This window comes from Acipenser ruthenus, chromosome 48 (genome assembly GCF_902713425.1).
Source record: "Acipenser ruthenus chromosome 48, fAciRut3.2 maternal haplotype, whole genome shotgun sequence".
Taxonomy (NCBI): domain Eukaryota; kingdom Metazoa; phylum Chordata; class Actinopteri; order Acipenseriformes; family Acipenseridae; genus Acipenser; species Acipenser ruthenus.
Genome location: NC_081236.1, coordinates 3496060 through 3510229, shown reverse-complemented (window position 1 = coordinate 3510229; position 14170 = coordinate 3496060). Strand labels below are relative to the sequence as shown.

The window sequence follows — 14170 nt, the reverse complement described above, 5'->3', positions numbered from 1 at the left end:
CAGTACTATATATATTTATATATATATATATATATATATATATATATATATATATTATATATATATATATATATATATATATATTATATATATATAATATATATATATTCACTTTTAACCCTATTAGTCTATGTTATTTCTATACTTACATAGTTACTATACAATCAAGTTAAATTTAATCTATGACATTGAAGGCATGAGTGAAGTTGTTTGTTCTGGTTTGTGCTCTTGATAAAAAATTTCCCTTACGGTGTTGCTTTTTCAACATTGCATTCCTCTAAAATACATACATTTTCAGCTGTGTAAACTGTGTACACATTTCTTTCCTAACATCGCCATCGTTTCCCTCTCTGTCAGTATCTGAAATCGCTCAGAATACATTGCAGGGTTGGCTAGTTAGACCGGTCTTAGGTAAGATGCCTTTATGCAACAGGCTTAGCCATATGGCTTTATCAAGACTGACTTAACATCAGACATAGTCTCAAAAGTCTATCTTTCTGCAACTGGCCTCAGGTCTCAAGGCAGTGTGGTCCAGTGGTTAAAGTTCAGGGCTTGTAACCAGAAGGTCCCTGGTTTAAATCCCACCTCTGCTGCTGACTAATTCACTGTGTGGCTCTGAGATGTTAAATCAATGTCCTATTTGTAAGTGACTCTGCATATAATGCACAGTTCACAGCCTACCTCGGTAAAGTGTTGTGATGGTGGTCCACTATGAAAGGCGCTATATAAAAATAAAGAGATTATTATTATCTCTGGTATAGACACACACACACAGTCTGGAGAGAATGCTGTGTTCATTCTTGATGTGTATTGACACATTGTGGTGTATATTTTAACTTAATATTGATTATCTAACTTAAATTAAATAAACCACATTGGTTAGTATATAAATTAATGATAGTATCTCAGAAGAAACTATTATCTCACTGTGACGGGGTGCATCCTGTCTGTGTTTATTTGTATCTTGTGTTGTATTACTGTGATTTAAATGGATTGTTTGGCGTTTACAAACACAATTGTTTTATAGCATGGATGGGGTTAAAGTTCCACATCCAGCTAAACGCATGTATAATGTGGCCATCTCCAGTTAATGATGTGATTCCCAATCTGGAGACGGCCATATATATATATATATATATATATATATAAGAGCAGAGCCGCTGCTCATCAGGGCTGGGTGTTCAGAGAGGAGGAACGAAAGAAGTATAATATAACAGTAACAATAGCTACTTGTGCTGGCTTGAAACCAGCACAATACTTGTTTTATGTAGTGTGTGTGTGTGTACTGTTTTTTGTCTGTTTATTTTGGCCACTGTGCTGTTTTGTTTTGAAGAAGCCTTTTGATTTTGTTTAAACCTTTTATTTTTATTATTAAAGAAACAGCGCATTTGCGACTCGCCCGTAATGCCTTGCCGATGTGTGTTTACTTCCTGGTCGGTGACGTTAACACTCCATCATCCTGTCACACACACACACACGAGTCAGTTAATGTAAACAAATAAAAATACCAAGATTAAGTTACTTCAATATATCCTTTTTATGTTTGTTGTATATAGCTAATTTAATATTTTAAACAATATTCCCCATTAATAACTTTATAGGTGTTAATAACATTTCTTAAGGCCTGGTCACAAAGGCAACTTTTGTTGACGGCATAATGAACGCTTCTGCCATGAGACGTAAACATGCTGCGAAGACTACGATTTTAAAAAAGTACTAATTACATTAACAAACCTGCAGTTCCTTCTTAATTAAATAAAAATGTGTACATTAGTACAATTATTTAGTTAGTTGGTCTACACATTTAATATGCCAAACATAATAAATATATCGGTATTCATTATCCTAAACAATGTTTTCAATACTGTACTTTTAATTTTGATTTTGAGAGCAAGAAAGTAGACCTGAGATGATTTTTTATTTTAACTTTGTTTACTGTTAAAATGAAAGATGTTATGATTGGGGGTTAATGTAGGAATGACACACATGTACTGCCTACACAGAAAATGTTAAATAAAACATTTTTTAAAATACGCTACACATTTATTTTATTATTGTAAGAATTGTATTCATCGCTTAAGTATGTTATTGTAAATTGTAGACATTCGCTTATCCACATACACACTGTATTGCATCTGTAGACTACATATAATTAATTGGATGAAATGCAGGAATCGGAATGTACCATATACGCTGTCTGTCTGACTTCATGACCGATATTCTTCTTATCATGTGACATTACTGTCAAATATGATTGGTTCGTATTGAAAATGTTGCCCTCGTGTCACCTGAAAATAAGTGGGAGACACGTCGCCGGTATGTGGACCAGGGTGGTCACGCGAGGCGACAAGCCGGCAACAGCTGTCGCCCCCTTGCTGCTATTGCCAAAAGTGACCCGTGTGAACAGGCCTGAACAGAGCTTGATTAACATTCATAAATAAAACCAGACAACTCAGTTTAAAAGAAATTACTTTTGTTTATTTCAATGTTACAAAAGTACGTAGGTTCAAAGTATCAGTATAGGATTCATCATAACTCATTTTGTAATTTACTAAACCACATATTTGATCATTTATTAAACCACTAAATAAAAAAAATGCATTAATATATTCTATCAAGACAGGTTCAAACAATGGATTCATTTAACATAAAAGATTTACAAATTAATCCTATATATCTATGCACCATGGAAATTCAATAAATCTGCAGATTTATCATACTTGGTTTCGAAAGAAGTTAGTCTCGGAATAAAGTTTTGACTCCTCATGGTGAAGATGATTTTTGGAAAGTCCAAAGAATGAAGTTTAGTTTTTCTTTGTCTGGTGATTTCCTCAAAGAAATGAATGCCTGGCTGTGTTTTTGTTTGGAAATTCGCAGTGATGTCCAGCAGGATAGAATCATGAAGCTGTCCTTTTCAACAAGCCATGCCGTGTTACAGAAAAAGTTACTCAGATGATGTAGTTTTCAAAGGCATCTCCCCCTTGCAGCGTATCAGTGTGAGGATATCAAGAGATGAGCAGAGGAGAGATTGTGGACAGTTGATGTTGAATGGAGAGTGTGTTGAATGGACAGCGAGAGAATGTGTGTGTGTGTGTGTGTGTCAAAACAATCCCTTTTCTATCCTTAGAAAACAGTAGGCAGTTTCTTACAGATTCTGGTCCATGATTGGACAGTTTGAGAACACACAGAACTGGCCATTCCACTAGTCCATAACAACTTCACATCCTCTCCAGACAGTCTTGTTATACTAGATGGCTTTTCACTCCATACCTGAAGACACTATTTCCAGATGGCCGAGGTCTGGTTCTGCTCTGCCACTCTATATGTTAATGGAAACATCTCTTCAATGCACAGACAATTGTGTTTACTGAAAACAATAAAACCAACTTGTGTTCACAGCTGGGAGTCTCTTTGAATCCAAGATCACAGCTGGGGTCTTTTTGATCAAATTGTCATTTTGTTAACAACGGAGACTTTGAAGGAGATGGCAGTCTGAGAGCAGGCTTTCAGACTTACCCTGTACAGCAGAGATTTGTGAAAAGATTACATTCAAGTTTGGCCAAATCCTATAAATCTATACAATATATTTAAACATTTACAAACTGTATATCTTATTCTTCACAACACAGAGTCTGCAAACAATGCTCTGTTCAGAACACTTTAAACTATGTTTGTAATAAGTCTGATACAGCCACACACAATGTAGTTCCAGAAGAAAGTGAGAGAACACAAAAATCAATTGGGCAGTAGACCTATTGAAACTCTACTTCAAGTAACTGCAAAATTAGAAATCAGCAATTTATAGCTGGCAACACTGGCTGGGTCTTAAATGCCACCAGGCTCCCCTTTAACACTGAAGCTCTTCTCGCAGGGAATGCAAGCACAGCAATACAATAGAGGCAGTAATGCTATTTGCTGTATTGCACGCAAACACGCAAAACTAAAACACTCTTCAATGGGCATAACATGAGATTATACATTAGGAACTCACGGTTTTCTTGTTTCATATATTTGAAGGTGTAGTAATTCTTGCTTTGTACCGTATACATGAGCATTTAGACTTTTGGCTAGGCCTTGTATTCTTATGGGTTAGAGAACCACAAGTAATAGAAGAAGGTATTAATGCACATTTTTTACAAATCTTGTAAATGTAGAGTGGTGCAGTTGAGCATGTTGTTGTATATTAATCAACCGTTAAATCAGCACACTTAAGGGTTAATTGTAGTCACGTCTCACCAGGACAACGTTTACACAAATGCCCTCGTTACACAATTTAACAAGGTCCCGGTCTAGCACTGACATATATCTATCTGTACTAAAAATGTACATAAAGCCTTTGCAAAAAGTACAGACACATCTGTTTATTTCTATTACCATATTGCATTTTAGCCTATATTATTTTGTGCTCTGCAATCGTAATCCATGAATAGTGGTCGCTAAGCTACATTTTCATTTGTAATTTGTCACAGTGTAAACCTGTATGCCTTTCTGTACCTAAGATCCGTACACATGCTTGTTACACTTGTATTATTTGGGGCAATTTAAAAGCAGGCTAAAATAAAAGCATGACTAATGCACAGTGCAAAGCTACATGTGGCTCAACATTCAGTGATTCATGTCATAATACTATCATTTCTCATTAGTTTTAGAAACTGGATTCAATTTAAAAAGACAAATCATCCAGCTGATTGCCCAGTAAGGACGGTGCCGTCTCGTCTCTGGATGCTATATACCGGGTCACGATACTCGTTCTGATCAATTTATTTATTTTCAGATTAATCAAGTTTAAATGCTAAACCCTGAAACTCATTTACCACACGAGTTACCGATTTCTCCTGACTCGTATATCAGATAAGCTGCGGAATAGTTTCATTTCTGTATATTCCTGCTCCCAGGCACTGTCTGCATTGACACAGTTAAACTAGACATGTTCGCATCACCACCCACTTTCTCAAGTGCATCTTTACCATTTAAAACGCATGGTCTTAAGAGTGACACAGAAAAAGTATTATTACACAGGGACTAATAATGCAAGATGTTTTTTTCCCCCCTTGAATGAAAGTCCCATTGAACATGCGCTTCAAGGTTTTTGTCCTCTGTGAATTCGTTGGTGTCTTTTCAGGTTTCCTGAATCACTAAAACACTTCCCACAGTCAGAGCAGCAATACGGTTTCTCTCCTGTGTGAATTCGCTGATGTGTTTTTAGATCTCCTGACTGCCTGAAACTCTTCCCACAGTCAGAACAGCAATACGGTTTCTCTCCCGTGTGAATTCGCTGGTGTTTTTTCAGGCCTTCTGAATCTCTGAAAAACTTCCCACAGTCAGAGCAGGGATACGGCTTCTCTCCTGTGTGAATTCGCTTGTGTTTTTTCAGGCCTACTGAATCTCTGAAACTCTTCCCACAGTCAGAACAGCAATACGGTTTCTCTCCCGTGTGAATTCGCTTGTGTTTTTTCAGGTCTCCTGAATCTCTGAAACTCTTCCCACAGTCAGAGCAGCAATATGGTTTCTCTCCTGTGTGAATTCGCTGGTGTGTTTTCAGGTGTACGGACTGTCTGAAACGCTTCCCACAGTCAGAGCAGCAATATATTTTCTCTCCTGTGTGAATTCGCTGGTGTGTTTTCAGCTCTCCGGACTGCCTGAAACTCTTCCCACAGTCAGAGCAAAAATATGGTTTCTCTCCTGTGTGAATTCGCTGGTGTTTTCTCAGGTCTCCTGCCTCTCTGAAACTCTTTCCACAGTCAGAGCAGAGATACGGTTTCTCTCCTGTGTGAATTCGCTGGTGTGTTTTCAGGTGTTCTAACTGTCTGAAACTCTTCCCACAATCAGAGCAGCAATATGCTTTTTCACCTGTGTGAATTCGCTGGTGTGTTTTCAGAGTTCCTGAGTCACTGAAACTCTTCCCGCATTCAGAACAGCAATACGGTTTCTTTCCTGTGTGAATACGCTGGTGTTTTTTCAGAGTTCCTGAGACACCGAAACACTTTCCACATTCAGAGCAGCAATATGGTCTCTCTCCTGTGTGAATGCGCTGGTGTTTCTGTAGGTGTTCTGAATGACTGTAACTCTTCCCACAGTCAGAGCAGCGATACGGTTTCTCTCCTGTGTGAATTCGCTTGTGTGCTTTCAGGTTTACCGTTTGACTGAAACGCTTCACACAGCCAGGATATTCTCTACTGCCCGCCCTCACTTTAGCTGCTGGACTGGAACCTGGAAAATAAACAGGAAAGAAAGTAAGAGGGACTGCTTGTAGGCTTCGGACATGTGGTTAGGTGGTGGAGTGGATTCAAGCATGTGAATTTCAGCTGTGGAGGCGTGCACTGGGTTAAACTTAAAGCCTGTAAAAGCAAAGGTCAGTAAAGACTGATGCTGGTGAAAGTTGTAAGCACTTTTTATACAGCCCACTTTATTATTACTATTATTAATTTCTTAGCAGACGCCCTTATCCAGGGTGACTTACAATTGTTAATTGTATCATTATTTTTTACATACAATTACCCATTTATACAGTTGGGTTTTTACTGGAGCAATCTAGGTAAGTTGATTTTAGTTCAATAACTAGAACTCCCGTTTGAACAAGCGTGAACAACCCATTGATGTCAACACATAACCCCTAACCATGTGCAGTTGAGCTGTGCTCTGACAAAAAGACGATTGTCTTTAAAGCTTAGTCGAAGTCCACAGAGCTCCCTGCTGTTTTGTTTAATGCATGGTCTGCTCTCTTGCCACCTGGTGGCAGGACTAAAAGTGCAGCTGACTCAACGGCATTTTTACATTATCGCACTGGGACAGTCTCACGACAGTAAAAGCTGGTTCTCAGTACCACCGTATCCATGACTTTGCCATGAATTTATAATGATATATACAGCACTTTCATTTTTCTCCCCCTTGGTATAATATCCCCTTCCATCCCAACACAATACAAAGAGAAAAAAAAACCCTCACCCCCCAGAGCAATGGCAACATTAGATCTGTATCTTAAGTTCACCAGCAGCGAGTCCTATCTTGAACTGGTTGGAGGGATGCAGGAATAATAAATACCAAGTAATCTAACCTACATGCTCCCTTCCTCTCAACCACACTGTAGATAGCATGCAATCTAGAACAACAATGCCACAGCCAATGGGAGTCACTCACCTGCTAGACTGCATTCTGAATTTGACCGCCCGTCTTCCTTTCCACCTCCTTGCGTGCTGTTGGGGCAGTCTTCCTCTCCAGCCCCTCGCTCTCTCACGCAGATTCTCTCCAGCACCACGCTACATTCCCGCAGGGGTACAGGCTTTGGTTTGAAGTCCTTGGATCCTTCCTTCCCTGGTTCCATGTGGTCAAACTCTATTTCTGGCGGCTCCTGTTTCATTTCCAGCACCTCCTCCTCCTCTTCTTTAATAGGAAGGGGTTCTTCTGTCTTGGGCATCTTCAATTCATTGTGCTCAGCTTTAATATCAGAGACCTCCATCTGACAGCAGTCACATTGCATCTCACAGAGCTCCTGTTTAATGGGGAGGGAGGCCAGCCCAGGGAACTCCTCTTTAATTGGGACAGATTCCATCTTCACACTGTCCATGACATCACACAGGATTCAGTTTAGTAACTGCTGAAAAAAAAGTAAACCATTTATTTATTGATGGATTTTTTAAAATACAGATTTATTTAAATGCAGTGCGAATAAGGCCATTCAAGTGACTAACAAAATCTGGCTTTAACAGCAGGGGTGGCTTTACTACTGAAGGGCATAACATTTCTTGTAATACATTTATAAATACCAATGTTTGCTTCAGGACTCACAGACTGAGGGTCAATGTGGCCCCCTCCCAAAATTTTAGGGGAATATTTTCTTCAGTGAGGGGGTGTGAATGTGTGGGTTGCAGTGCGTAGGTGAAAGGGTGATGCAGGTGCTCCAGACAACGACAAACACAAAGTTCACGGTTCAAGTTCTTTTCTTTTCTTTTTGGGTCTCCTTGACCGTTTAAATAATAATGCTGGCTCGACCCAACTATGGGTATTGCCAGTGTCAAGACCAAGGGGTTGCAGTCACGAAATAATAATAACAAACACAAAGACAGGCACGAAACACAAAGACAGCCACGAAACACAGACACACGGACAGTGCGTGCTCTCAGTGCAGGTGCGGTGCTGGAAACAGTGGTGCTGGTGTGTGTTCAGGTGCAGCTCCCAGATCCGTATTTAGCCATCAGCAGAATAAGTGACTCACAGTTTAATCGTCCTTGCTTCCTCCCATTATTATTATTATTATTATTTATTTCTTAGCAGACGCCCTTATCCAGGGTGACTTACAATCGTAAGCAAATACATTTCAAGTGTTACAATACAAGTAATACAAGAAGAGCAAGAAATACAATAACAATAACTTTTAATGGAATACAGCCTGCTGTTTTGAGAATAGTAACAGCACTATGGAATACAGCCTGCTGTTTTGAGAATAGTAACCGCACTATGGAATACAGCCTGCTGTTTTGAGAATAGTAACCGCACTATGGAATACAGCCTGCTGTTTTGAGAATAGTAACCGCACTATGGAATACAGCCTGCTGTTTTGAGAATAGTAACCGCACTGTGGAATACAGCCTGCTGTTTTGAGAATAGTAACCGCACTGTGGAATACAGCCTGCTGTTTTGAGAATAGTAACAGCACTATGGAATACAGCCTGCTGTTTTGAGAATAATGTTGAATCTTGTTTTCAGTACTTTATTCAGTTTATAGTTTTTTCTTTTTTTAATGTTTTTTTAAAAAAATGCAAAAGCAATGAACTGATACAGTATATGCGATGTGAAGCTTACTGATTTACAGGATTAAAACTTGAACCGGATGTGAAAATCATAAAAAAAATATTCATTTTTGTTTTATCCTACTATATAGACAAACTAATTTATTTTTTTTATGTAGACATATTGTATTTAAAAAAAAAAAACATTTATATATAACTTTGAGGCAATATACTTTATTGCCTTGCAGTTAAGTACTTTACAATAACAAAACATGTTTATATCAATGAGGATAACTAAAAGGTAACTTTATTAATGTTTATATAGCATAGGTAATAAAAATAAACAGAGACCTTGAACATCAGGTATAGTGCTATATTAAAAGACTCAGACGCGGTTTACTATCAGTGACACAGATACCATCAGCAGTAAGATTTTGTAAGAAGCTACTTTCTTTGTCACTGTTTGCTCTGTTTTAACTTCTTTACTGACCGATTTTTTTTGGCAAACCGAGTTCCTTATTTGCTCACACACACATTATTATCAAAGCTTATTTCCATTACCTGTGTTGTATAAAAAACCCATTCATGAAGTTACCTTTAGTTATCCTCGTTTATATAATTATATAAACATGTTAAAGCAAACACTTTTCTTCTTGTGAAGTTCTGCACTGAAACGCAATAAAGTACATCGGCCGAAATGATTCAAATGCATTGATGTTCCTGCTATTGAAAGACTGTTTGCGGCACTTTGTGGTAATTAGTAGGACCGCCATTTCCCCCTTCCTCTGCGAGTCCCCCCTCTTTTAGTACAAATTCCCGTGACAAAATCCAAGCCTTAACTATTCTGCACCCGTAATTAGTTAAGCCATCGTTTATTATTATTATTATTATTATTATTATTATTATTATTATTATTATTATTATTATTATTATTATTTATTTCTAAGCAGACGCCCTTATCCAGGGCGATTTACAGTCGTAAACAAATACATTTCAAGAATCACAGTACAATTATTAATACAATTTAGAGCTAGATAAAATACAATCACTTCGGTTCTAGTAAGTACAAGTATATTACAAAATACGAATCAATATCAGAGCAGATAACAGGTGCCGGTGATAGTTACATCAGGATACGATTAAATGCAGTACAGTACTCTGTAACGTACAGGATTAAATGGAGTAAAATAGTAAAGACAGTGACAGACTTAAGGAATGAACCGACAGCACCAGCAAGGTCAGCGTAATTGCCGGAACACACACACACACACTTTTGTTGCGAAACTAGTTATTAAGGTGCGGACAAAGCAGTTGCAGGAGATTAAGTTGCGCAATTTCGAGAGCGATTTGGTTGCGTAACTGATCTCGGTCAGGTACCCGTCTTACCCGACATTCTTCTGTACAAAGTACAGATTTTGTTCAGCAAGCACATTAGGGACGTGGTGCCATTCCAAAGAGCGAGCAATTGTAGCTGGAGTCCTGCAGGTCTATTAAGACTAACTCGGAGTTGAACTAACATGATTTTATTATTATTATTTCTTAAACATGGAACTATGTGTAATATCTTAATAAAAAAAAGAAAGTTTGTTGGCCCTGTAAGCTTGTAACTTGCTTAGAATTTGAAAGTGTAACCATTTGGAGTAGTGGTTAGGGCTCTGGACTCTTGACCGGAGGGTTGTGGGTTCAATCCCAGGTGGGGGACACTGCTGTTGTACCCTTGAGCAAGGTACTTTACCTAGATTGCTCCATTAAAAACCCAACTGTATAAATGGGTAATTGTACGTGAAATAATGTATAATTTGATATCTTGTAACAATTGTAAGTCGCCCTGGATAAGGGCGTCTGCTAAGAAATAAATAATAATAATAATAATAATTTATTTAGCAGACGCATTTCTCCAAAGCGACTTACACGTGTTATACTGTAATAAAAGATTACAGTTCGAGAATTAAAGTTATACACTAAAATACAACACGGAGACGCAACAAGTGTAACAAGAACAACAATAAATACTTCCTGTGTTAACTGTTACCCAACCGTACTGTTTGTGTGGCAGGGAACACTCAATTGTAGCTTTTTATTTTAGTTGCGGAATCACGCAGTTTATTATTATTCCGGAAAACTAGGGTCCCTGCTCATCACACCCCCAATCTGGGATCACAAACATCCACACCTCGACAATTTCATGATAGATAGAGATAGATAATCAACAAATAAATATCCTCACAGTTATATTTAATGTTAAAATAACATACATTAACTTAAATTAGACTAACATCCACGTGCACATATTGCTGCTATGACGGCCATCTCGATGGCATAAGAAGGAAAAAAAAAGGGGGGACGGCAGACGAGAAGACACAGCACACAAAAGCAAACGAAGAGTTATAAATGTTTAAAATACAACTAACTAATAAAATAACACAACACATCCTGATGTCTTTACACGATTGCCGCTCATCCTATATAGCGAGATCATCACATACCTGTAGTGGTACAAACGCATTTAGCGCGCTGAAAAGCCTGTAGCTACACTAGCAGCAGCATGCATAGGATCATGAGCACAGGACTGTACCGGAACGGAAAATGTAACCAGACTCTTGTTCATTTTGCAACCAAAGTCTGGGTCTGCCACCCGTGCGTCGCAAACTAAACAATTCTTTTAAAAATATAACTTACTTTTTTATCGTCGTCGTCTTGCAAAACGTCTTACTTTTTTTTTGTTTGGAACTTCTGATGTTTTGTTCTTTCTTATGCGGTTTGATCAACGACGCCACGTTATGTCTTAAAAGCCAGCAGGATCACTTTTACTACGTCACTGGAGCTCTCGTCACCTGACTTAGTCACATGACAGGGTTCATTCTGCAGCAGCAGACGCAGGGATACGCCGCCGTTTTTCAAACTGCATGAGAACAACAAACATCAGAAGTTAGAAAACAACCATTCGGAATTATTTATTTTAAAAACCGAAACGTTGGGAAGTTACTCTTTGAGGAAAAACACATACACTAATTTTACATATATTATATACATATATATATATATATATATTTTACATATACATATATATATATATATATATATATATATATATATATATTTTACATATATATATATATATATATATATATATATATATATATATATATGATTACACTTGTTTTCGCCCTCAAATTACAAACCAGACTACCAGAGCACTAAAACGTTTTTAAATACCTAAACTGTAAAACCGGGCGGCTAAGCCGTTTCCCGGTTACCAAAACACGATTTCACACAGTTTTTTGTTCAAATTCAATGTAACGGTTCACACAGAACTTCAGCTTTCACACAGACCGCCCTGAACACATTTTTTAGCCTGTTTAAATACATGACTGCTAATCACAGGCAGGTGTACCACTCCCGCATTAAAATTAAAGCCAGGTGAACCAACGTCCTGGCTCACTCCCGTGGTCTTCTGGGGAATGTAGTCCTGCAGCACCCTCCTGGACTACATATTTTCTCCTCCACCCTCTGCTCACTACTCATATATATCATTTCAAACACATATATGTATGTGGGTTTGAAAAATGTAGAACTGCAGTGTAGACATTTCTTTTTGCTTTTTTTTCGGATGTACACAACAGATTAAATTATTAAATATAATTTATTTCAGGACGTTTCTGACTGTGTAGGAAGAAAAGTAAACACAGTGGATCAATAAGTCACTAACAACCAAACGAGCAAGATAGGCTCTGCTTGACCCTCTGCTTGACCCTCTCCAATCTGGCTTCCGCTCTGCCCACTCCACTGAAACCGCCCTCCTGTCTGTCACCAACTCACTTAAGTGTGCCCGAGCTGCCTCTCTCTCCTCTGTCCTAATTCTCCTCGACCTCTCTGCTGCCTTTGACACTGTTGATCACTCTATTCTACTATCATCTCTTGCTGACCTGGGGATCTCTGGCACTGCTCTGGCCTGGTTCTCCTCCTACCTCTCCAACCGCACTTACCAGGTAACCTGGCGTGGAGCAACCTCCACACCTCACCCTCTCTTAACTGGAGTCCCCCAAGGGTCAGTCTTGGGTCCTCTCCTGTTCTCTCTCTACACCCGCTCCCTGGGCCCCCTCATCGCATCCTATCGTTTCTCATACCATTTCTATGCTGATGATGCTCAGATTTTCCTCTCCTTCCCCACCTCTGACTCCACCATCTCCTCCCGTATCTCTACCTGTCTGTCTGCTATTTCCTCCTGGATGCACTCGCATCACCTCAAACTCAACCTCTCTAAATCTGACCTCCTTTTCTTTCCCTCCTCCTGCCGCTCCTCTGATCTCTCTATCTCTGTTCCTCTGGAATCTACCACACTCTCTCCCTCTTCCTCAGCTAAGAACCTTCGAGTCACCCTGGACCCCTGCCTCTCTTATTCCCAGCACATCTCCACTCTGGCACACACTTGCCGATTCTTCCTGAGCAACATCCGAAGAATCCGACCCTTCCTCACCAACTCTGCTACCCAGCTCCTGGTCCAGGCCCTGGTACTCTCCCGCCTAGACTACTGCAACTCCCTCCTGGCTGGCCTCCCTGCGTCTGCCACCCGTCCGCTCCAGCTCATCCAGAACTCTGCTGCCCGCCTGGTGTTCTCTCTGCCTCACTTCGCCCACGCTACTCCACTACTCCGCTCGCTCCACTGGCTCCCGATCACCGCTCGCATCCAGTTCAAGACTCTTGTACTAGCCTACAGATGCCTTGACCAGACTGCACCCAGCTACCTCCAGACCCTCATCTCTCCCTACACCCCTACTCGACCTCTCCGCTCCGCCTTCACTAGAAGACTAGCTCTACCTCCTCTACGCTCCCCTGCCTCCAGAGCCCGCTCCTTCTCACCCTTGCTCCGCAGTGGTGGTATGACCTTCCTACAGATGTCAGGACTGCCCAGTCCCTGACCACATTCCGGCACCTCCTTAAGACTCACCTCTTCAAACAGCACCTGTAGAACTCCTCTGTTTGTATCCTGGGATACTATCACCCTTCATGTAAATGTGCTTTATTTTGCTCTTATCTGCCCCCTATTTTACTGCATTTAATCCTGTACTTCAGAATACTGTAATCTGCCAAGTGTTTAATCTGTAGTATTTTGTAATTAATCATATCCTGATGTAACTATCACTATTTAATCATATCCTGATGTAACTATCACTATTATCTGCTGTATTATTGAATTGTAGTTTGTCACACTTGTACTTTGCTTGAACAAAAGTTATTGTATTTCTTGCTCTTATTGTATTACTTGTATTGTAACACTTGAAATGTATTTGCTTACGATTGTAAGTCGCCCTGGATAAGGGCGTCTGCTAAGAAATAAATAATAATAATAATAATAATAATAATAATAATAATAATAATATTATGTTCTTATGTTCTAAATCATTTAACGCTTTTCCATCCAGCTGAAGAACTTGTAGTGTGAA

At 39.3% G+C, this 14170-nt stretch overlaps 1 protein-coding gene across 4 annotated transcripts; it reads right to left on the bottom strand.

The window, feature by feature from the left end:
• Positions 1-2505: 2505 nt before the first annotated feature.
• LOC117407899 (zinc finger protein 501-like) lies at positions 2506-12049 on the bottom strand. Of its 4 annotated transcripts, XM_059014680.1 has the most exons (4): positions 11943-12049; positions 11406-11628; positions 7138-7594; positions 2506-6210 (listed from the first exon to the last, which is right to left on the bottom strand). In XM_059014680.1, exons 3-4 carry the CDS (start codon positions 7562-7564, stop codon positions 5081-5083), a joined length of 1557 nt encoding a protein of 518 aa, XP_058870663.1. In that variant the 5' UTR covers positions 7565-7594; positions 11406-11628; positions 11943-12049; the 3' UTR covers positions 2506-5080. The 4 variants fall into 4 exon arrangements, with proteins under 4 accessions (XP_058870663.1, XP_058870662.1, XP_058870664.1 ...); XM_059014679.1 differs by lacking the exon at positions 11943-12049 and having other exon boundaries at positions 11406-11722; XM_059014681.1 differs by lacking the exon at positions 11943-12049 and having other exon boundaries at positions 7138-7591; positions 11406-11722.
• Positions 12050-14170: the final 2121 nt, after the last annotated feature.